The following is a 25,643-nucleotide window of genomic DNA, read 5'->3' on the forward strand; positions in this document are numbered from 1 at the left end:
GGCTGTACGGAGGCTGAACTGACGCACTGTACGGTGGCACAAAGAAACTGACAGAACTGTACGGACAGAAGGAGAGATTGCAGGAAAGAACTGACAAACTGTACGGGACTGCTGACAGGCTGTACGGAAAAACAAACTGTGTACGGAAAATTCAAACGACTGTACGGGAACTAGTACGGGGACAGTACGGATGAGAAAAATAGACGACTGTACGGGAAAGTACGGACGAGCTGTACGAAATTTGAGAAGGATGACTGCAGGTACGAACTGTCGTGCAAGGTTGAACGGAGCCTCGATGGAACGGAATCCTGATGCTAACTTCGTACGGAAACTGTACGACGGCCGTACGGAGGTACGGACAAAACGGCAGGCGCCAAACTCTCCGCTTCTCTCACGACCATCGACGCTCCTCGCCAACACACACACACACCACACACACACACACACACACCCCTTCCTTCACACTACTTGCTCCACTCACCCACGGCCACTTGGGACTATCCCCTGTAACAGTTGGTATGATGATGAGTGCAAGGCTCTATGCTCTCGACTCAGATTTGAAATCAAATACAACCTCCCTAACGAACTTGAAACGATACGTGAATATTGTCGGATGGTTCGTAGGAAGAAAAAGGACTTTATCTGCTAAAACGAGAGGAACTACTGAACACCTTGTTTAGCAACAACTCCCAAGGACACTTGGCGGAGATTTTAAGAGTGACGGTCCCCTTCGCCTCTCATCAACATAAAATCTAGTACAATTATGCACACATACTTTATGACATCCCAAATCAGCCAATTCTTGACCTCACATACACCTCGTCCCACTTCCTGCACACTTTTAACTAAAGGGGTGGTTAAGGACGCTGTGATGAAGCTTCATAATGCCGAGCGAAAGATCATGAGGGTCTATGCAATAAATTCATTGCATATGGGATTAATATCCTAGCCCCGATCCTAGCAAATCTTTTCAATAAAGCTGTTTGTCTTGGCTTCCCACGCACCTAGACTATTAACACTATCTTGCCCATCCACAAGGCAGGGGATCCCATGAGCCCGGGGACCTACAAGACCATCATGATTGGACATGTCATGTCCAAGATTTATACATCAGTGCTTGACACCGAGGTCAATCGATTTGCAAAGATGCAAGGACTAAGCATATAGACATGCCAGATTCTGACATGATTATGGGACCATGGATCACATTCTCACATTGAGGTGTATCATTGAAGAGGCGAGGGCATGGAAACAGAGGGTTCATTGTTGCTTTGTGGACTTTTGCAAAGCCTTTGATACAGTTCCGAGAGCCCGCCTCATCAAGCACTTTTGTGGAATTTGGGTTATGATCAAAAGATTATTTGAGCTGTCATGGCACTTTATGAGAGAGTATCAGGCAGTGTTCGGACAAGATCTGGATGGACAGATGAGATTTTGAGTACTGTTAGGGTCAAACAAGGGTGTCCTCTATCACCAACCTTGTTTGGCCTCTACATTGATGATCTTGAGGCAGTTATGCAGACACTAGGGGGGCTGGTTGCTCTCTCACTAGCACTCTGATTCAGATCTTGCTATACACAGATGATGTGGTACTCTTATCATCCTTAGCAGAGGGCCTCCAGAGGCACTTACATGTGCTACAGTCCTTTTGTGAGTCGCATGACTTGAAGGTCAACCTTGGCAAAACCAAGGTTATGATCTTCAATACATCTCGGGTTGCTATGCATCGGGAGCAGTTTACCTTTGATGGGTCGCCAGTCGAGATTGTCTTGTCATACATATATTTAGGGGTTATCTTCTTTGGACCTATTTTGACCATGAGACTGGCGATGCAGTCTCGCTTGAGCAGAGGGAATGCCTCGTTGGCCAGACTAGAGAGGCAATGTTCCCGCTCACACTTTCAGGACCTTCGAAGCAAGTGCTTACTTTTTGACTCCTTGGTCTTACCAGCGACAAGGATGTACGACAACCCTTGTTCGGGGCTCGTGTGGAGCGACAATAGGGACTTATCACGGATGATTCGCAATAAGCTGTCAGTTCCTCGCCAAATTATCCAGGCTGAGTTTGGTTCATCTCCATTGCAGCTCGACGCCGCATTTCAGGTCATCACCTACCTATACCAAGTCAAGGCAAAGGTGTTGGTATGCACACACAGTGAGGTGGTTTGGGCGATTGGGGCTCGTACATGGATAGACGTCCCCCCTTCCAACACAGCATTGATGCGCCGTTCTCCCTGCTAGGGTGTCACGAGGTCAACTAGGTCATACGTGAGGATCTCTTGCAGCTACATATATTGCAGGGTTGGAACTGAGTGAGCTCTCGGTGTGTGAAGCTCAGCTTCTATAGAGATCGTTGTTTACATAGCTCGAAAGATGGATTTATTGACCCACCATGATTTACGCAGAGTCATCTACCCCACTTGCTGAGGATTGCTATTGGGTAGTTTTGGATCTCTTCACATGGACTCTATATTGAGAGTGGTCGAGCAGAGGGTATACCCAAGGAGAGACGTATATGCACATTATGTAGTCCATAGGAGATTGAGTCTAAGGAGCATTTCATTTTCTGATACCCATTTTACTATGAGATCCAAGGGCGCTTCTACTGACTATTTAGAGATAGCTCCAGAGTGTTCTCTCGGTTTCTTTCCTTTCCAGATCAATGATGCTTGGCCGCATTCATCCATGAGACAGTCATACATCGTGAGTGCCCACTTCGATCACAGAGACAGGCGGAGCATACCGTGGTAGACTCTTCTCAAAGAAAGATCAGTGAATTCTTCCAATTGGACCATACAGGCTCCCAAGTCCACTAGCCTTAGACATGATCAAGATCCAGATCAAGTGACACAACAACTCAGGCAGAGGGTTGACACATAGATCATACTTGGGGACATTTCCTCCTTGTTCAGAGTAGGGGCACGACCGACAGGGGTCACGATTGCACTTGTCAGACATAGAGCTGTGACTAGGAGACAGCGAAGGACTACGTCACAGGAGGTCGACAGCATTCTATCTCTAGTTTTTTGCTCTTGCTCCCCGACCCTTGATGAGGGGTGATAGAGTGGACTACGGTTGTGACATTGGTGCATATCTCACTTTATGTTCAGATGGCAAACTATATGATGATGATTACGATGTTAATGACGATGGAAATGATTATTAGTTTGATATGACTTTGTTTTTCTATATGGGTGTTGATGCTCGTTATTAGCTCCACCCTTTCACCTTGCTTGTATCAGGTTTTTCACAATCTCATAGATCCATTAGTCTTCCAAAAACTTTAATAAACCCTCTCTCTCTCTCTCTCTCTCCTACTACCTTCCCGCCATCTCACCAGCCTCTCCTCCATCCGCTCTCTTTCTCTCTCAGCATCGCCTCCCCTCCGCACAGCACCATACCTGTCGTATGTACAGTACTGCATTGTACCCGCAACATCCATACAGCCAAACACCGTACCTGTGCACCCACCTCTTTTGTACCTACCGTACATGCACGTAGTTCATCATACAACGCTTGTCATACAGTCCATACCAAATCCATCGTATAGCTCTGTACTTGTACCTGCTCCTGTCTCGTCCCTACATCAGCATAGTAGCTGTAGAGCTTGAGTTCACTGAGCTGAGCCCTTTGCTCAGCCTGGGGGTTTGCTTCAACAAAAGGGCACATCAAAGACTGCACAGGCCATTACGAAATTCCCGAAGATGAAGATTTGTGCCTCTACACCAACTAGAAAACCCTCTTACTTTGGGATTGCAGCCTCCACGTCGACACCCCGCCCCTATGCATTGCACTACAAGCAGAGGATTGAATCCGATCCACAGGAGATATACTTTCTACAACAAGAAGTGAGAGAGATCAGGCTTATGGTTGCAGCCCTTTGGAAGAAAAGTGAACGAGATGGAGAGCAAGACAAGCACGGCATTTTTGCAGAGGTTATGGAAATATGCAGCACATCTCCACCAGCACCAACACTTCTCCGCAGTTGAAGAGATTATCACCACTCAGGTCAGCTCAGCCAAGAAAGAAATGACCATTTTGGCTAACAGCAAAATCAATAGAACAGATCTTATGCAGAGGTAAAAGAGCAGGACGCCATAGTACATAATAAGAGAATATTGCACATTGGGGGCCTGCCAAAAGATTGCCTTGGTTTTCTTGAGAAGAAGAGACATTTACATGCCTCAAGCAGGAGATACCACAAATAGAATGGGATGAAAATGATGTTAGTTGTATCTCTCAAAAGAGAACACATGTGCAACTTTATTTCAATGAGAAGGCAGGACGAGTTAAGAAGCTGAAAGGTACACGGGTATGGATATCTGAAGATCTCACTCGGAGTCAGCTCAAACTTACTAAAGTGAAGGATGCATGCAAAGCAGGAAAATGGGCAGTCTACCGGGATGGAATGGGCCTAATTAGAGACTTCAAATCTAAACCTAAAGACCCTCAGTCTTCAACTGATGTAATGAAGGCCACTTTTGATATAGTACTAGAACTTAGATGTGTGCTAAATAATCTCAAGCTGAGATGCCATGAGCACTCCTCTTTCAGAGATGTAGTAGCTACTCTTTTTGGTGTGTACTTTGTCTCATAGTTCCGTGAGGGATTCTGAAGACTTTAATATAATTTATTTATTTATTTATTTCTTTCTCTCGTTTCTTTCAGTCTCATAGACCCTTTGGTCTTTCATAGACGTTAATAAACTCTCTCTCTCTCTCTCTCACACACACACACACACACACACAGTAACACTAAACTAAACCACACACACGCACTCACAAACACACTTTTTTGTTTTTTGTAAAATAAATTTTGCATTAAGAAAGCATTTACATATGCATGCACACACACACACAAAACAACCCACATAAGCACACCTGTAACCATTTGTGTCTGCATGCACACATGCACATGGAACACACACAGATCCAAGATGCCATTATATGAAATAAAACTGTTTCAATTATTGTAAAAAAATGGTCAATGTTGACCTACGTTTTATTTCTTCCAAGTCTCGTTCTGAGGCAAGATGCCTGGCTGTGAGAAGAACGACGATTGAACAGCCAAACTTGTCATGACCTTGCAAAAATATCTGATGTCTTTGCAGTTCTTTGGTAATCTCTTCTTCTTTGATAAACCCAAGAGGTAAAAAAGAACGCCTCCATTCCAGATGCTGTACAAAGCTCTTTGCGGCTTTTCTTACATTGAAATTCCTTGCACGTAAAAATCGTCTAAGTGCTGCATCATCAATGCTCTGCACAGTAGGAGGATCCACCTTATTTTACAATAGAAGCATGCAACTCACCTCACAAATATGTCCCATGGAAATGACAACCAGTATTTTTTAATTTAATGTCCTATACTCAAATACATTGACATTGCCTTGTTCTTATTGAGCAGTCACATTGTAAAACCAATGTTAGAATGATCACTATGCAGCCTCATGGCGTATAAATCTTTTATGCATAGGTTAGTATGTGATAGTAGAGTGTTAGATGGGTGGACATAAGGGATCAACCCTTATCCAGTCAAATATACACTGTTTTGTATAATGTTAGATGTAGAGTGATAGGTTTATCTTCTTGCTGATGTGTGTGGTGCCTACAACATTTTCTCTCCCTCACGCTCTCCTTTCCCACATGGTATTAGAGAGAGATACTCTTGCACTCTCATGACTCCTTTCCATTCTGAGCACATAGTAACAAGCTGTGAAGTTGAAGCTAGAAGCTGTAAAGGCTTTGGAAAAGGTTGAGGTGATTCGTTTGAGACAGCTCATAGTTGTAGAAATGAACATGGCCAGACTGTTGCATATACAGCAGCACTAGGTATTGTGGACCATTCCTAGTTAAGAGGATTCAAAATCTTGCTCATGAATTCATCCTCCTAAAAGGATGCAGAGGAGGATGTCCATTTCATGAGCGACCGGGAACGAGCCAAAGTCTAAATTGAGCAGCTGGGCAATTAAAAATGTCTACCTGAATTTGTTTCATGATTACCAATAAAAGACATAAAATAATCCCATGCATTGCTAGAGCATGGACAAGCAAAGATTTAACAAGGAAGAAAGCTCCAAGTCAAAAACATTCACCCAAAGCATTTAAAGGTGCTTGCTTGCTCCAAGTCGAAAATTTCACCCAAAAGCATTGAAAGGTGCTTACTTTACATTGTGTTAAGGAAAGATACATTTTAGATGGATAGTGCATCCTAGGTACAAAATCATTCGCACAACAATCTGCAAAAAACTATTCCAATAAAAGAAAGCTCTACTATACATTTTTTGTTTGAAAGTGCATTGTAGGTACAAAATCACTAGAAATGATATGCCAAAACTATTCCACCAAAAGAAAGCAGGAAAAATCACTAGAAATGATATGCCAAAACTATTCCACCAAAAGAAAGCTCCTACTCTATATCCCTTGCAATTAAAACAAAACTTTATCTATGCATAATTTGGCCTTTTTGGCACTAGAAATGAGCTCAAAAGGCCCAAAAACTTTTAGAAACAACTGTAAACATGGGTACCTTGCAATGAATTTTCAAAAACCCTCAGGAGAAGAAGTGCATCTGTCAAAGCAAACCGCACCGGCTGCTTTGGCTAGAAACACATGCACTTCTTCTCTAGAGAGGGTTTTGAAAAATCACCAAAAGATATCCATGTTTACAATCATTTCTAAGATTTTTGGGCCTTCTGAGCTCATTTATGGTGTCAAAAAGACCAAAATAGGCACAGGTCAAAAGTTTTGATTTTATTGCAAGGGATTTAGAGAGAGTATGTGTATATATATTCACTCACTCATATATTTATTTATTTATTCATTCACTCATTTATTTATTCATTTATTTATTTTAAATCTCATATGCAATCCTTGATATCTCAACCGTGGTATATATGAAGAAATTAATACACTTTCTATTTGGCATAAAATTTTAGCATGATAGACCACCACTACTGAAATACATATGCAATAAGCCTAACCTTTTTGCCCATAATGCTTAAGGGTTCAAACACTCGAAAGAGTGTTACTTTGTCCATCTCTTGCAATTTGGAAGACAAATATTTAACTGAGTAAATTTAGAGGTGAGTTATTTGAGTACATCGTCAAGCAATTGATGGTGGGAAAGCTTCCTAACAATTGGCTAGAAATGGATTTGGTATCATAGTAGATTGTGCTCAAGAACTATAATGTTTGATTAGAAGAAAGTTTCATAATTTGTAGGATGCCTCTTATATCTACATTAGACATAAGAAGATTGATAATTTGTAGGATGCCTCTTATGTCTACATTAGACATTGTAGCATGCACACAAGAATTGGCTAGTCATTATGGGGATATAATTTTTTCTTGCTTCTTATGTACTCTTACTTATCCTATGCTATAGTTGGTTGAGAAGAGAAGGCTGCTAGATGCCCAATAGCTACTACAAGATTATGTGAAAGTCCCTAGGGTATTATTGTTCCAGACAATTGTTGTTGCTTGATTACTACGAGGATGTGAAGTAGAAGCATGAAAGTACATATTCCTTTTGGAGACTAGAGACATTCCCCTTAGAGGGGAGCATTGTGCACTACCTAGGTGGGATGTTCTTATAGAAGATCATTTTCATTATGGAGTTGCATTATATGCATCAACTCTCTTGGATGCATTTCTCCATTTCCTACATAGTGTATCAAAATGAATTTATGCATCAACTCTCTTGGATGAATTTTTCCATTTCCTACGTAGTGTATCAAAACAAATTTGAGCTAAAGAGCCAGTTAACTTGAATGACAAACTATTATCTGGTCACTTGGATCCGAGCGTTGAGTAGCATACTCTGTAGGGACATTAAGCGTAGTATTCCTTCATTAAACTCTAGTAGTTCGCTTCTGTTCCGACTATCATTTTCATCAATTCGTCTATTTTCATTCAATTTTGTTCTTTTCTTCGCTTTGTTTCTCAGATTCATCCGCTGGTTGTTTGAGTATTCCAACCCGACCCGTTGTTGCATTCCATCTCAACTTGTTGCATTTCTGATTCAGGATTGCGTGTGTGCAAATCCTTATCTTGATACCTTTCTCTGTTAGTGACACTCTATCCTGCCAACAATTTGGCGACCACAATCATGTTAAGAGCCTATCAAGTTTATGTTTGCATGGGAGGCTCACTACCGTAGTTGTGAGTTGCGTTGGTCTGTCGATTCGATCGAGTTCATCGATTTCGCAAAGGCCAGTAGAAACACCCTCTTGGACAAGGAGCCTCCGAAGGTTCTTCCTCAACGCTTTCTAGGCTTTCATTGGAGGCGTAGACAAGATCCCAAACCCCGGGTATCTTCCCCCAATAGTATTTCATTGCTTTGTTCCTTGTGCTCTTGTACGCCCCCACCCTACAATGACGGTCAAGTATGCTACATTCTCAGGCCGCGATTCTAACAACGCTGACGCCCATATCATGTTGTGAGAGTGCTTGGCAAGCGAACATCACGGTAGCGCAACGAACTAAATCGCCGAAGATTGCCACATTTTTTCCAACACTTAGAGCAAGGTGGCCACCTGGGACGCCCAATATGGTTTAGGCCAGTTCCAGACCTTCACTGCCCTCTGAGCGGAGGGTGTCGATGATATCTTGCCAGATGACGACCGAGGTAGCCGAGGGTGGAACCGGATGCTCTCCCATCACCAGACTAAAACGAGCAACCAAAATGTTCCACACAGTAATACTGCATACTACCTCCCATACGCTGTCCTTCGGAGGAGAAGGAAGAACGAGGCTATCAATAGGGACCGGCTCATGGAGCTCTATCCTCTGAATGCTTTGACCTGTATCCGGTAAGATGCGGAGATCTCATTAATTTGGAACGTGTGTCCTCCCTCGGTCAACCAGGCCACCATCCCCCATGTTTAGTCCCTCTGAAGGCTCTGCATACGGGTCATAATCCTGAGGGCTCCCATCCAAATCCTCGCTACGCTATGACAGCTCCAGAGGCAGTGAGGGATCATCTCTAGAAAACTAGCAGAGCAGCAATGACATTGCCCCTCCACCCGCATCTGCTCCAACCATGTGTCGATGGGCAAGCCTCCGTGGGCAGCCAGCCAAAAGAAGTAGAAGATCTTCCTCGGCCACAAACTAGACCATAACCGCATCCAAAACCTGGAATGGACCTCTCGCGGCACTCTCTGGGTCACCCAATGCCTCTCCCTTGAAGGCGCCCACATCGAAGAGTCCATCCATCTGGAGTAGGAAAAGAAGGGCACCTCGTCCACCTGCTCAGAAAGGCCGCCCTTGAAGGGCCATAACCACTCTCCCAGATCCCATTGGACCTCCTTGAAGGGCCTACCCTCCCAAAGCCAGAGGCGCCATCTGGGGGCATCCTTATTTGAGATATTGGGAGGATCAATGTGCCACTCCTTCCCCAAACGTCCCACCACTCTGATCATCTGCCAATGAATCCTATCCAGACTCCCATCCATCTCTGGGTCTCTCTCAGTGAGTGCCTGGAGTAGGCCTCCAGGTCCTACACGGAAAACAATGGATTGCGTGCTGCCTCGTTGCATGATCATCCTCAAGGGGACACCAGTCCGAGGCCAATCATCTGCTGTCCATCCACATGTAGAGTCCCTTCCACCAAGACTTAGGGATGGCTAGGTTAATCTCTCTCATCTATTGCCCTGCACCTCGCAAATGCACCAAGGCGCCAATCCTGGCCTCTGCCTCCATGGGTAATCTGCTCCATCTGCCAAAGGAGCCGGTCGGTCCACTATCCCACTATGCCCAACCAATGTGAGTCCGCTGCCCGAGCATACGCCCCTCCGGATCTCTGATCTCTGGGTGCCAAAAGGGGGGCTGGTGCTCGAACTTCTCTTTGCATCTGGGTTGAGCATGAATGAGGCTCCCTACTAATCTCTGCCAGACCCTATGGAGGCTCCTCATCAAGGGGAACCCCTTCCCCGTAAGGGGGGCCTCTGCAAAGATCCATCTGTGTGAATGCTGCCACTGTCCTCCAGTGCATGGGGTGTTCCTGAGAAGCCCTCACTGTAAGAGGAGCTTCCAAGGCTCTACACCTGGGGTGAGGCAGCAAACAACCAACTTGCCCCAGAGAGCTCTGCTCTGCATCGTTATACATAAAATATCTTCCTACCAAACACTTACCATGCTGGTCAGACATAAACTTAGAGGGTTCTTAACTTTCCAAAAGGACTTATACTGACAGATGAGCTGTAAAACTGTGTCATTTTGGCCATGATAATCCATAAGAAACCATAAGAGTTCTTGTATAAAACAAATCCCAATTGAAACTATTGAATAGTATAATCCTGAAGAAAATAGTGGGTCAATAATGACCATAAAATGCAGCAAGAAACCATGGGAGTTCTTGTATAAAACAAATCCCAATTGAAACTATTGAATAGTATAATCCTGAAGAAAATAGTGGGTCAATAATGACCATAAAATGCAGCAATATTGAGGGCTGATACTTGAGCATGTCATGCTCCATAACAAGAAAACAACAAAACTGAATATCATAACTGAAACTCCTCTGGAACTTGTTGGGGTAAAGGCACATTGCCAACCCTTAGTTAAAGAATTAAAGATAGGACACCTATGACTGTCTTAAGACAGTCATAGGGTAAACCTAATCCTAATAAAACATAAGTGAGTTTGTGGTGTGGCTCACTCATCACTTCACACCCGCACTAGTGTGTCTCTCTCACTCTCACTCTCTTGCTCCCCTTCCACTCCTCTTCCCCCTCTCAACTGGTATCAGAGCCTATCAAGCCTTCTCCTACCCTCGCCTCATCTGCCTACCTCATCCGTACCGTACGGACGTACGGACAGATCCGTACGGCCGTACGTCGTCCGTACGGCCGTACGGACGGGCTCGACACCGCAGCGGACCAGGGCGCAGAGCCGTACGGCGGCGCATTTTCGCCTACAGGGCGACAGCGTGGTCGCGGGTGCGGGCATCGTCAGTTTGCAGGCGGCGCGTTTTCGAGGGCATCGGAGTGAAGGCGCGGTCGCGGGCTGCAGGACTTCTGCGCGGCGCATTTCGTACGGCAGATCTAAGCCGGTGCATTTTCGTAGGGCTGCAGGGTGAAGCGCAGGCGCGAGCTGCAGGGTTTCTAGTCGCGGGCGCGGGCTTCGTCAGGCTGCAGCTGTACAGCAGCTACTGTACGCTGCATCTGGCAGCTGCATAGCTGCTGTGCGCAGCTAGTTGTACGACAGCCGTACGGACTGCCGTACAACTGTGTACGGGCATCTTCTTCGACATCAGCTGGGTACAAAAGTACACCTTTTCTTTGCTGCCAAAAATCTCGTTTTTTTTTGGGGGAAGTGTGCACCGATAGTACTTTGCAGGTACTGGAAAGTACAGCACATTTTCTGATTGGAAGAGGAATATTCCTGAAGCATTCTAGCAGTATACTGTGCATTTGTTGAGGTACATCAGGTACTCTCGTGTCACTCACGCTTGAGGTGACTTGTGCCACAGTGGTGGTGGTTGTGCAGTTACTTGTCATTCAGGAAGGTCAGATGCTTGCAGAAGCTTCTATGCATTTACTGAGTGCAATTCTCAGTTTTGGGTGATCTTATCAAAGGGCTTTTGCCTGGATGTGTTTGCAGTATATGCCTTGAGGCAGTGTGTAGCCAGGGAGCACACATTTGCTTTATTTCCGCAGTGCATTTGGTGACATTTGTTGCAGGTCACATTCTTTGTACGCACTTTGAAAATCTCAGTTGAGCCACGCTTGGTCAGGGCGCATCGAGTTTACTCGGTCCCTAACTGCCCATCGTTGACAGTGCTCAAAAGCTTTTCTTCTTGGTGTCTGTACGTTGTGATTTGTGTTGTTACTGAGTACACAGGGGCAGTCTATGCATTGCACATTATCAGGTACAAGTGTCAGAGAGATTTCATATTGCATGCTACCTCAGTGTTGAGGTGTTCTCCACTTGATTCAGGTGTCAGATCAAGGGGCTTTTGCCCAGACTTTGTTTGATAGCACTTGGGTTACCGACAGAGATCTTCAGATTCATTTTTTTTTCCCCTTGGTATAAGGGTGATTACTTGGGATTTATCCCATTTACTGTTGCAGGTTTTGTGACAGGCTGAAGGGTCATTTACTGTTTTTGGGGTGTTTGTCAAGTGGTTTCTGCAATTTAACTCAGTGCAATACCTCATCTGAGGTGGGAGAAGTGATCAGTACAGCAGTGTTTACAGCAGTGTTTACAGCAGTGTTGGTGGTTTTGTCAGATGATTATGCACTGTTAAGCTCTTGTTGAGCAGCAGCAGCAGTCTGAAATTACTGTTTTTATGCCTCTTTGAGCTCAGAACAGTTTGTCAGAAGGTACAGTATTTGCAGGGACATTTACTGTTTTGCTGCAGATTTTACTGACAGTAGAAACAGCACCATTGAGAGTGCTTCTGGCTCTTGAATAGAGCAGGCTTTTCTGAGAAATCAGAACTTTTATTCAGTCTTTTTACTTCCAGGGAGTTAGGTACTTTCCTCATCTGATATGGCATCAGGAGGAGGTGATTCTTCAATTTTGAACATAAAGAAACTGGAAGGAGCACATAACTATGCATTATGGGCAGAACAGTGCTTGAATGTACTTCTGTTAAAGAAGATTGCTAAGCCCATAAGGGTAAAGGGTGTCAAGCCATCTGACATGGCAGCTGATGACTGGGAAGAGCTTGATTTGTCCGCGAGGGCAGCTATCATGCTCACTATTTCAGACACTCTTGTGTTCAATGTACAGGCTGAAAAGACCTCTTATGGTCTATGGCAAAGACTAGAAGAATTATATGCCCAAAAGAGCTCAGCCAGTAAGGTTTATTGGCTGAAGAAGCTGGTCGATCTTCGCATGAAGGAAGGTACAGCTATGACCTCACACTTGAGTGAGTTCAATGCTATCTTTACACAGCTGATTGCACAGGGGTTGAACCTTGATGAGGAGTTCAAGGCTACTTTCTTGCTGTGTACCCTCCCCGAGAGCTGGGACACTTTCAAGACCACCCTGTCAAACTCGAATGTCACTCTTATTTATGCTGATGTAGAGAGCTCTCTCCTTATGGAGGAGATGAGCAGGAAGAATAATGCGGGCAGCAAGTCTTCAAATGCTTTGCAGGTACAGGACAGAGGCAGGACTCACAGCAGAAGGGGAGATCTGCTAGTAAGTCCAAATCCCGCAGTCAGTCCCGTGGCAAAAAGGACATTGAATGCTTTTATTGTGGCAAGAAGGGACATGTGAAGTCTAAGTGCTTCAAGTTCATACGGGATCAGAAAGCCAAGAAGGCTGAAACAAAGGATGCAGGAAATGCAAGCAAAAGCAAAGGCAAGGCCAAGGCAGATGACTTGGATGCAGTGAATGTTGCAGCAGAGGACAGTGACAGTGACATACATGATGTTTTATGCTCTTCTGCTGTAATAGCACATGCTTTGGTTATTGATGGCCATGACATGCACACCTGGCTCTTGGATTCAGGTGCCTCTTTTCATGTTACACCTCATAGGGAGTGGTTTACTTCCTACACAGGTACTCATGGAGTTGTTCATCTTGGGAACAACTATGCATGTCAGATTGCAGGGATTGGCAGTATACAGATAGTATTTCCTGATGGACAGTCATTTATGCTTGATGGTGTTCGCCATGTGCCGCAAATCAAGAAAAATCTGATTAGCACTGGCTTATTAGATGACAGTGGTTACCACACCACATTTGGGGATTCCAAATGGGTGATTACTGATGGCCAGACAGTAGTGGCTGAGGGTTTTAAGAGTGATACCTTGTACCCTCTTTATGTTTCCAGTGTGGGTAATCATGTTGTTGCCATAACCGAGCTGCCAAAGGTTTCATTGTGGCATAGCCGGTTGGGACACATGTCTGTTAAAGGAATGCAAGAACTGTCACGTTTGGGTTATCTGCCGCCTCTCTCTTTTTCAGATTTGCCTACTTGTGATCATTGTATTTTTGGCAAGCATTCTGTGACTCCTCATAAGAGGAGATCTCCCCAGAATAGAGCACCACTTGATCTAGTGCACACTGATTTGTGTGAGATGCCACAGTTATCACTAGGGGGTGCAAAATATTTTATTACTTTTATTGATGATGCCACACGTAAGGTGTGGGTCTATTTCTTGAAGCATAAGGGAGATGCCCTAGATGCTTTCAAGAGGTTTGTCGCTCAGGTTGAGAATCGGACAGGTCGTAGGCTGAAATGCCTCAGATCCGATAATGGGGGTGAGTATGTGTCACATGCTTTTGTGCACTTTTGCCAAGCTAAGGGCATCAAACAGGAACTCACAGCCCCTCATAATGCATCTCAAAATGGTGCAAGTGAGCGGATGAATCGAACTATTCAGGAGAAGGTTCGATGTATGTTGTCTTATGCTGCATTACCCCATGGCTTTTGGGCAGAAGCCGTGCAAACAACAGTTCACATTATTAACAGATCACCAAATAAGGCTTTGGAGTTGAAAGTGCCAGAGGAGGTGTGGTCTGGCAAGCCACCCTCATATAAGCACTTACGGGTATTTGGCTGCGAGTGCTTTGCTCATGTACGCAAAGATCTACGCACCAAACTGGATCCAAAGTCTATCAGATGCATCTTTATGGGATATGGTGACGAAGGTGAAATGGGGTACAGGTTATGGGATCCCGTTAAACGGAAGATTATACGCAGCAATGATGTCATCTTTAAAGAAGATAGTGTACACAAGGAACCCGTGCAACCTGTGGAATACAGGAGGGTTATTTATGATGATGTTGGACAGCAAAGAATGCCCATTTATATGCAGCAGCAGCCTGCTGCAGATCACCCTGTTCAAGAGGGTATACAGGCTGAAAATCAGCCAGATAATTTTGCCAATGATGCACCACTGGATGTGCCAACAGATGGGGCTGTAGAACAGCCAGATATGGTGGTACAGCCACCCGTCATGCATGAAGAACAGGCTGGACAGCAGCCTAATCCGGAACATTTTGTGAGGAGGAGCACCCGTGCACAACGGCCTCCTGCCAGGTTTGTTCCAGGAGCCAATAATGTGGCTGATTTTATCATGCTGACTGATTGTGGTGAGCCTTCCAGCTTCAGAGAAGCTATGGGAAGAACAGAGAAAAAGAAGTGGGAGAAAGCCATGCAGTCAGAAATGGACTCCCTACTTCAGAATGATACATGGGACTTGGTGCAGTTACCTGCACGCAGAAAAGTTTTGCCATGCAAGTGGGTTTACAAAGTCAAAGTGGATTCAAATGCTTTACCTCGGTATAAAGCCAGATTGGTTGCCAAGGGATTTAAGCAGGAAAAGGGCATTGACTTTGATGAGATTTTTTCACCTGTAGTCAAGATGACTACTTTGAGAGCAGTGTTAGCTCTTGTTGCTCATGATGACATGGATTTATGTCAGATGGATGTGAAGACAGCTTTTCTTCACGGAGATCTTCATGATGAGATCTATATGAGTCAGCCAGAGGGATATGCTGTTAAAGGGAAAGAACAGCTTGTGTGTAAGCTCAAGAGGAGCTTGTATGGACTCAAGCAGGCACCAAGGGAATGGTACAAAAAGTTTGATGCCTTCATGCAGTCCCAAGGGTATCATCGGTGTGAGACCGATCATTGCTTATACACCAAACGGGCAAAGGATGGCAGTTTGATGCTACTCATTCTATATGTGGATGATATGCTTATTGCCAGTAAATCTCAGCATGAAATTGGTGCTTTGAAGAAACAACTGCATAAGTCTTTTGACATGAAAGACTTGGGTGATGCAAATCATATTCTTGGCATGCATATTACTCGTGATAGGTCCAAGGGACTTTTGTTTCTGTCACAGAAAGAGTACATTGACAAAGTACTGCAGAGGTTTAAAATGGAGGGGGGGAAGTTCATTAGTACCCCGTTGCCTCCACATTTAAAACTCAGCAGTAAGGACAGCCCCAGATCAGATGATGATAAGGCTGAAATGGCCAAGGTTCCGTATGCATCTGCAGTTGGATCTTTGATGTATGCCATGGTTGCCACTCGTCCGGATATTGCTTTTGCGGTGGGAGTCATCAGCAGGTATATGGCAAATCCAGGCAAGCGGCATTGGGAAGCAGTGAAAGGTGTCTTGAGGTATCTCAAAGGTACCAAAGACTTGTGCATATGCTATGGTAGGCAGGATGCATTGGTGCATGGTTTTACAGATTCAGACTATGCAGGGAATGCAGATAACCGGAAGTCTACTACCGGTTATATTTTCACATTTGCAGGAGGTGCTATATCATGGGTGTCTCGGTTGCAGAAATGCGTTGCACTGTCAACCACAGAAGCTGAATATGTTGCAGCCACTGAGGCTTGCAAGGAAGCAATATGGCTTACTCGGCTGGTGGGAGATTTGGGCATTACAGGTGACATGCCAGTTTTGCATTGTGATAGTCAGAGTGCTATCATGTTGGCAAAGAATCCGGTCTTTCATCAAAAGACCAAGCACATAGAAGTGAAATATCATTTCATCAGGGAGGTACTGGAAGACAAGCGTCTTGAGCTTGTGAAAGTACATACTGATGACAATCCTGCAGATTTGCTCACTAAGAGCTTACCTACAGAGCGGTTTGCACATTGCCGCCACATCATGGGATTAGGATGAGACCATTCTTACTTTATGGTCTTGTATACAGTAACTGTATATTGCTGTAATTTTTATTCTTTTCTCCCCTTTAGGCACATTGGCCTTTAGGTGGGAGGTTGTTGGGGTAAAGGCACATTGCCAACCCTTAGTTAAAGAATTAAAGATAGGACACCTATGACTGTCTTAAGACAGTCATAGGGTAAACCTAATCCTAATAAAACATAAGTGAGTTTGTGGTGTGGCTCACTCATCACTTCACACCCGCACTAGTGTGTCTCTCTCACTCTCACTCTCTTGCTCCCCTTCCACTCCTCTTCCCCCTCTCAGAACTGAGATAATATAACTCGCCTACCTCTCCCCTCCCCTCCTCCTTCATCCCCTCTCCCTTCATCCTCATCCTCACCCTTCTTTCTCCCTTCATCCTCAGCCTCACCCTTCTTCACCCTTCATCCCTCCTTTTGCCTTCACCCTCATCTCGGACTCTCCTCTGCTTCACCCTCTTCCTAAGCAGCTTTTTAGTCAGACAGTGCTCAACAGTGTTCAAGTCGGCCTTTCCACCCTGATTGACGATGGCTCTGCCTCCAGCCAATCCTCGCCCGCTTCCACCAGCCACGAAAACCATCACATTCTCAAAAGACGAGTTGCAATAGCTCAAAAAAGATACTGAGCAGGAGAGCTTGACATCGCTCTTTGCTCGCATCCATGGGTCCCAGCCTTCCAGGTTATAGGCCAGGGACTGGATGCTCACCACTCTACTTGGAGACCTCGCAGGGCACTTCACAGATGTTCGTCTACTTGGGCGAGGTTTCTTCCAGATTGTTTTCGACTCCTCGGAGGTAGCACGTACAGTGCTTCAGGCTAGTCCGCTAGCACTGGGCTCCAGGAGGATTTTTCTGACCCCCTTTTCACTGGGGTTTGATCCTGTCGAGGAAGAAAGCCAGACAACGTCACTCTTCATCAGATTTCTAGGCCTTCTTCAGGTGTGCCATCGACTGCTACATTCCATTGGAGCCGCCTTTGGAGTGGTTACTGAGATCCCCCCTCTCCCTAAGATGCCTACTTCAGCAGTAGAGGCAATCAGGTCTGATGGGGTACCGCGTGTTAGGGTCATTGTCTCTGACCCTAACATCTCGGATAACCACATCATGCTTCAACGCCCAGATGGCTTCTTCTTCAGACAGAGAGTCGAGATTGCAGGGAGACATGATCAATGTAGGATTTGCAGGACCCTTGGGCACTTTTCCAGAGATTGCCCAAGGAAAAAGAAAAGACCAAAAAGATCCACGGGTGCGCCTCATAGCTTCACCCGACCTAGACCTTCACGACCAGTTCTTACCGCCTCACGCGCTGCTAGACCTTTGACTTCACAGCTAGGACCATCAGCCTCTCATCCTGGTACTTCTACAGCGCGGACAGGACAGTCAACACGTCCTGCTTTGGTCATCCCTGTTGGGTGCCTATCAGAGTTGGTGAGCCAGTACTGCAGGCTACCATTGACGGGGCCGTGGACCCGTCTCTTCAGGCAGGAGACATCCCTGTCCTGGTTCCATGTGCAGATGAGACTGCTCCTGACCCTGTTCAGATGCAGGAGCGCTCATCTAGGGAGAACCTTTCTGCAGAGACCCATGCTTTACTTGAAAGCAATGACAAAATTGTGGCTGAAGTCATGCACTTGTGGCCGCGTCTGTCTACACTTGACAGAGGTAAGGGGGTTATTGGTTCCACTCCTGCTTCCGCAGGGCTCCTTCACACTCCTGTGCCAGAGGTACTCCTTCGCACTCCTGCGCCAGAGGTACTTGCAGGAATTCATTTTCAGTTCTGGCAGACTTGGCTGAGTTTGAGGCAGAGGAGTTTGTACCCTCCACGCTTGGGGAGCATATCTTCCAGGACAGATTTTCCCCCTCAATAGGGGGGGGTGTGCTTTCCCCAGTTGACTTCCCTCCTCTTGATAGGAGGAATTTTTTCGTAGGAGAGGGTTTTCATTGATACCAGGTCGGGTGGGATCTTCCATCCGGTCTCCTCCTCTCGCAGATGAGGATTATCAATTGGAACGTTCAGGGCCTCGGGGGTGTACCCTAATTTCATTCCTTGATGGTTCATTTGGCTAGGTGCTTATTCCTAAGTGCTTGAGAGAGACTCTAAACGCTATCTGACCCTAAGCATTTGACCCTGAGCCTAAAAAGGCCCTGTGATGAGGAATTATAGAGATGCATGCATATGAAAATGTGAAGGAAAAAATGATCGCCAAAACAAAATTCTATTAAGCATTTGAGTAGAAGGGAATAAAACTACAAGCAGGACAATGATAGATCTTTTGCCAGCCATTTCCCAGGCTGACACTGTCTGATCACATAGGACTGCTTGTAGCTCAGTTGAGCTTTGGCCCCATGAATGGGCACTTGGTGCATTCCCAGTACTTCCAGCAGCTGGACCGTGTTTTTTGCATACTCCAAGACCACGCGATGAACATGTAGGGGTGCTTCAAGCATTTTTATGTCATTTCCATTATTTGAAATCTGATATTCTCGTGGTATCTATGTTGCTCTCTGTGTAGTGCAATAATTGAGATTAAATGTCCTTTAGTGGAGGAAAGATTTCAGAATCGCTCCCTGAAAGCAAGCACACTGCTTGATATAGTCCAGGTTTCATTGTCCTTTCAGTGACATTCAAACAAGACTATACTCTTGGCACTCTATGCCATGGTTAGAGGCTGTTGCATCCCATGGCCCTTCACAACCCTGGCAGACCTCTTTCCGTCATCTTCTGCCCCACTCCTGCTGGCTTCAACTGCCCATTCTGCCCCCCTTCTTGCTGCCACCTTTCTCCCTCTTGTGCTGGCATTTTTGTCCCTGGCGGTCTGGACAGAGTGGCTCATACAGCGGCTCCCTTGAGACTACTGTCAAGGGTTCACTATCCCCACAAGACAAGCAGCAGGAGAATTGATCGTGCATGACCTCTAAGAGGAGCCCTCATTTAAAGGCAAGGGCCCAGCCCCTAGGTCTGCCCTATATAAGCCCTGGTCGGCTGCCTCCAAGCAGCCCAACCAGCCTCTCTCCTGGCCGACCCATGTGTTGGTCTGGACTCTGTCCCACCTCTGCTGCATCCTTTCTTGGCCCCCTGATCTGCCCCCACGTGTGCGCCTCAGCTCTGTATTGTTCCGTACTTGTGAGCTCATAGCCTCTTCTCTTGGGTCCTTGCTGTTGTCCTCTGCTCCGCCTTATGCTTCTGCAGATCAACCAATTACCCACTCTTCTTTTGGGCACATCTTACCCTAGGTCTCCCTCTCCCACGCTCTCCTCATATGGGGGCTTACAGATGAGGAGGTGACCTTTCCAACATTTGTTTGGTCTCATCAAACTTTTGTATACATAGTACCAGGACAAAAGAATCTCAAAGTTATTATATCCAGTTTATGGGTTTGAGCAGCTTATGCTAAAGAGAAGTGTCAGAGACTACTTGCATATCTTCTATGAATTGAAGAGTTAGATCCATGACAGATTCAAGATCATACCCTATTTGAGGGTGGTCTGTTCAGAGTTGGCAAATTGATAGTCATCTACTTGATTTTATGATCTTCAATTAGGGAATTGAGTTATGATAACTAGTCATGATAATCAGTTATGTTCTTATGGAGGATGAGATGATCAAGTATCCGATCCTTTATGGAGGGATTCCATGTGGTCATTATTGACCAAGTATTTCAGTTTGTTTTTTTTTTCAAGAAAATTACTTCATTAAGTATGAATGAAAACCGCGAGAGCAAGCTCAAATGCAGGAGTACATCATGCAATGCATGAGGAAAAAACAGCTCAAAGTGAGCTAATAACGAACCAAGGAGGAGGCTGAAAATGCCATCTCAACCCTGAAGGAAACTCAGAGAAGAAAGGAGATTCCCTCCAAACTCTGAAAAAAGTAACTCTCTTGGCAGTGGCTGCTCTGAAGGATCCCTGCATGCTTGCCCAAATGGCCATCAGAGTGTGTACTTTGTCAGTCCAAATACTGGCCATAGTCTGGGAAGGGTGAACCTGGATACCCTCCATCGTCTTTGGACACCTGGCTCTCCAAATATGCCAAGCTGCAATGCTAGCCAAAATCTCCCAAGACATGTCTACTGAGGCATGAGCAGCTTTGAAAGGAATAAGGGGAACATCTTGGAGGGAACAAGACTACACTGTATGTCGCCGTATAATGAAAGTTGGATCTGGATCATGTCCCTCAAAAAACACCTATGGGCCAATAAGAGATAACCAAGCCATTGAACCCCAGGTCATATAGAAAGGTGATGTATGAAGTACTGGATGCCCAACCCAACCTGGCATCCGAGATATTTGACGGAGACACCCCTCTGAATCCAAGTGAACCCTATGTCAATCCCCCAGACTGGAGTGTCCTCATCACTGATCCAAAAGCCATTGGATTTGTTCCAATTAATGTGTGCACCTGCCACAATGCAAAACAAAATCCAATGCTGTCCTGAATGAATTCAGTGTCTGTGGAGTGGCATCCAAAAATACAGTTGTGTCATCTGCCAACATACTATCTAAGAGCTCATCCTCCTGCCTCAAAGGAAGCCTAAGCCCTACTATTTCAGCTTGAGCTCTAATGTAATAGCTCATAGCCTCAGCCACAAAAAGGAATAAAAAGGGGGCTAGGGGGCAACCCTGATGGACTGATCTGGTAATCTCAAACGTGTCTCCCCTGACTCCACCAATAAGAACCTGGCTGTGGGCTGATCTGTAGAGGGCTGACACCCCTCTGATCCATGCATCTGAGAAGCCAAAGTGAGTAAGTGTGCCCTCCAGAAAGCCCCAGTCTACCCTGTCATAAGCTTTCTCAAAGTCCAAGAGTAGAATGGCTAGCCTGTGGCCATTATGCATAGCCCACTCCGAAGCCTCCCAAAATGAGAAGATGTTATCAAAGATGCTCCTGCCATGCACAAAACCCGTCTGCGTATCATGGATAAGATCTGGTAGAAAGGGCTGTAGACGAAGGCTAATAGCTTTAGCTAGGATTTTGTACAAGGTATCCAGCAATGTAATCGGTCTCCACTGAGACTAAATTCCTGCAACCCCCTTTCGAAATCAAATGAATGAGGCCCTCTGTAAGTGAGTGTAGCATCTCACCCGAGTCCCATACACCTACATGAATGAGGTAATATGATCCCCAATCTGATCCCAAAAAGTAATAAAAAATAAGGGGGTAAGTCCATCTGAACCAGGACACTTGCCCTTGTGAAGGGCAGAGAGAGCTAAATAACCACTCTAGCATTATCTGTGGCCTGAGTGTCTGGATGTGCTGCAGGAAGGGAGGCATAGAAATCGATGGCAACCTGCAACACGGCATCTGGATGTGTCTGAAGAACTCCGCCTGAGTTAGCAAGCTGTAAGACGCTCTCCCTTCTCCCTACTATGTCTGGGGCCAAGAGTAGAGAAGAACTGCTTGTTGACCGTACCTCCCTTCTGTGTACAAAATGACTCTCTGGCGTGAAAGGCATACTCTGCTCTCTTATCTAAAAGTGACCGCGGCTGAGCCCTTGCTCTGCAACAAAGCGCTCCTGAATCCAAGCATCTGTAGTCCTCTACCTCCCTCTGGAGGGCAGCCAACTGCTGGCGGATACCTATCTCACACCTGAGGATCTCACCCCTTCTGATATGAGCAACTGAAAGATAAAAGTCACTAATATTAGAGAGGGCTGCGGCTAAGTCTGAAGGAGAAAGCTGCCCATCCTGCCAATGAGATACCTAGGTCCTCAACACTGTCTCTGTAAGGCCCTCCTCTGCATAAAAAGAATATGGAATCCTAACACTGGCAAAGCGGCGCCTCACATGGGGATCTGAGACCATCAAAACCACTGGAAAATGATCCGAAGTGGAGATCCCAGCTGCAATCCAAACAGCACCCAAGAGCCCAATCATCCACATAAAATCTGTCAATCCGTGCATGTATAGGCATTTACAATCTCCTGTTCGACCAAGAAAACAGGAGAGAATGTGGCTGAGTGTGAAAAGCATCATCATACCAAGCATCCCTGCCATTGTAAAAGGAAGGCATTCCACGCTACTCTCTCTAGGGAGTGAAAGCCACCTTCCCTACCACCCCTTTTGTTTGAGGGCATTTCAACCATGTTAAAATCTCCCCCTATAATCGAAGCATCTGCAATATGTGACCAAGAGAGCAGTTCCTTCCAAAAAAGAACATGATCCTCTCTAGAATTGGGTGCATAAAGGTTTAAGAGACCAACCTTATGTCCATCAATCAAAAGTATAATCCACTGAGCTCTGGAAGGGACTATGATTCCGTGTCCAATCACCAAGGGGAGTAAAGAAGAAGAAACAGAAATGCAAGCACCTCCCCTGGTGCCCAAGGCGGGTGACCAAAAAGTGTGGCCTGAAAGAAGCTTACCCGACTTGGAACAATCCCTAGCATCCAATTTGTGTTCGTGAATCATCAGAATGTCCATGGGACCCCTAGTAACACCTAGATGAAGTTGGTTACGAATCAGCTGGCTGCGGCGGAGTGTGACTAGATAGTACAATCAGCGGTCAAAGGAAGATTAATGCTCTGAATTGAAAGCAGGAATCAGAAGGGAATATGAAATTCCCATGGCCATAACGCTAGAGGAGAGGAATTGTGCCTGGAATCTAGAGGTGAGGATGGGAGTTCCAAAGAAGGTGACTCTTACATGCAACAACATTCATGGACGCATATGATAGTGGGTACCGTGGCAGCGGGATCCATGTGCTGAACGAGGGATTTCATTGATGTCAAAAGCTCGTTCTCTTTGAGACGATCAGAGACCGAGACGATGGGGCTATTGGAGGCACTCTCTGATTGATGGACATTGCGCGAGACTTCCATTTTTGCGTAGAAGGCCGCGAGATGCTGGTGGTACGATTTGGAACTTCCTTGCAGCTCGTCAACTTTTGTAGCATACGTTAACTCGAGCTGATTGTTGCTTCACGACTTTCACGTGGCAATGAACTAATGGCCCTTGCGTCCCCATTTTATCGCCACGACTTTCTTCTTGCATATTTTTTCCAATGCCATTGCCACGTGGCATAATTTAGGCCACTTGTGGCCCTTCCACCGTCTTTAAGGGTGTTTACACACTAGAGCTGCCCATGCCCGCCCATCGTGCATTGAATGCATCTGGGCCGTGGGCTGGACGTGGGCAGGCAATCTTGCCCATCCATGATCCGTGGTGGGTGATGCCCATGGTGCGCAAGTCTGTAAACACCTTAAGTGGCCCTCCCCACATCGCTGCTCACGTTGCTCCCCCCTTGTCGAGCTGGCAGAAGACACGACGTAAGACAACATGTCCTCGCTAACAGCCAACTTCTATGAACTCCAGCCTACACCAATAGCCACCTCCTCAAGGCTCTCTATTATTGGGCCATTGTTCTCGCTCATCCAAGCCAGCGCTCGAATGCTAGTTTGCAATCCGAAAAATTAACAAAAGCAGGCCAATGCTAGAGAAAAATTGTGCTCAACGCATCTAGTAAGCATGGGGTTGCAAATTCTCCCTGCCAATGGCAATGGACCAGCGCCATCGGCCTACGCAAGGAGGTGCTCTAAGAGACCTCCAACTGCCAAGGCTCAAATCTCAACATTGTAATGCTCAAGCTAGCATGGTAATATGAAGGCTTTGCTTGATCTCACAATGAACTGGTTGGCCACCACTAGGTTGGAAGGTGAAAGTATTGCAATCCCAATGCTTGGGGATTGTAATGCTAGGCTAGCAAGCCCTTAAACAAGCCTACTAGACTGGTTGTGCAAGGCTGAGAAAAAAAATCTTTCAGTAATCCAAGTAGTGTGGGATGTGGGAATTTGCTTGCCCACTAGTGGGGTTGGATTGGCCTTGCTAGCCGACACATGGCATGAGACTCGCTACATGCTTTAGCATCATCGAGGCAAAAAGAATAAAGCTGATTGCTCGTGTGAAAGTGGGTTTTCTTTTCTTTTTGAAATAGAAGCACCCACTTGACTTCCCATGTGTCTAAAAGGTTGGCATTGAGCAACGAAAATGTCTCGAGTGAAGTAACTAGCTATTCAAAATTAAAATGTCGCAAGTTAAATCTCATTCAGATGTAATCTAAAGGGTGAACTTTTAAAATCTTTGATGCACATGCAAGTGTACACTATATGCTTACTAGTGGATGGTCTCCTATTAGGAATCTCCCTCCAAGGCTTTGGGGGTTTGAGTTATGTTCAATGACATTTGTATAAAGTTCATGAAAGTCAAGAGTATAGAGGAGGAATAGGCAAGAGACTGTGATAAGGCTAGATTGCATTTCATACTATGTTATGGGAAAGATGAGGGTTCGGGTTCACAACCTACACAAAACGAGAGAAAAGGAAAGAGAAAATGGAAAAGAGGGAGCAAAAAAGAAAGAAAAAATGGGATCTTGGCGAAAAGGAAAAAAGAAGAGGAGGGAAAGGAGAAATGGAATCTCCCTACTAGGCTCTATGGGTTCGAGTTATGTCTAACGACGTTTGTCTAAAGTCCATGGAAGTAAAGGGTAATTAGAGGAGGAATAGGCAAGAGACTGTGATAAGGGCAAGGATTAGATTGCTACGGGAAAGATCAAGGTTCGGGTTCACCTATGCTATCGGAAAGATGAGGGTTCAAGTTCATTAGAAAAATAAAGAGGAAATGGAAAAGACGGAGCAAAAGAGAGAAAAAATTGGATCTAGGAAAAAAGAAGAGGAGGGAAAGGAGAAATGGAAAGAAAAGGTGATGAAAAAAGAAAAAGGAAAAGGACAGGGGAGAGAAGGAAGGAAGGGGAAAACCTCTAACAACAAACAAGAAAACAAAAAGCTGGATACTTGACTCCTTATCTTTGGAGTGGAGGATTCCAAGCCCAAGCTTCTGCATCCCCACCTCTAGTCTTCATAGTGGAAAGAAAGGGGAAACACTATTGGAGAGGGGTGTGGGATGGAGAAAGGTAGTTCAAAGGGAAGGTCAGCTTGTCCCAAAGGAAGAAGATAATTAAAACATGGCACAGCATCGTGACAGGTATGTTTCCTACCATAAAATCGTCAATATTAGCATAAAAAAT

General features: G+C 45.5%; 1 protein-coding gene across 1 annotated transcript in view; it reads right to left on the minus strand.

The window, feature by feature from the left end:
• Nucleotides 1–23,540, minus strand: part of LOC147897905 (CRAL-TRIO domain-containing protein C3H8.02-like) — a 39,480-nt gene extending 15,940 nt beyond the window's left edge. Inside the window, exons 1-2 of the mRNA XM_087380652.1 lie at nt 23,305–23,540; nt 4,998–5,256 (exon numbers count right to left, since the gene is read on the minus strand). Of these exons, the coding sequence (XP_087236778.1) occupies nt 4,998–5,256; nt 23,305–23,442 (397 nt within the window). The 5' untranslated portion in view covers nt 23,443–23,540. The remainder of the gene's footprint in view (nt 1–4,997; nt 5,257–23,304) is intronic.
• Nucleotides 23,541–25,643: the final 2,103 nt, after the last annotated feature.

The sequence above is a fragment of the Dipteris shenzhenensis genome, chromosome 10 (assembly GCF_047967505.1).
Source record: "Dipteris shenzhenensis isolate YYH24624 ecotype China chromosome 10, Dip_SZ_1.0, whole genome shotgun sequence".
NCBI lineage: Eukaryota > Viridiplantae > Streptophyta > Polypodiopsida > Gleicheniales > Dipteridaceae > Dipteris > Dipteris shenzhenensis.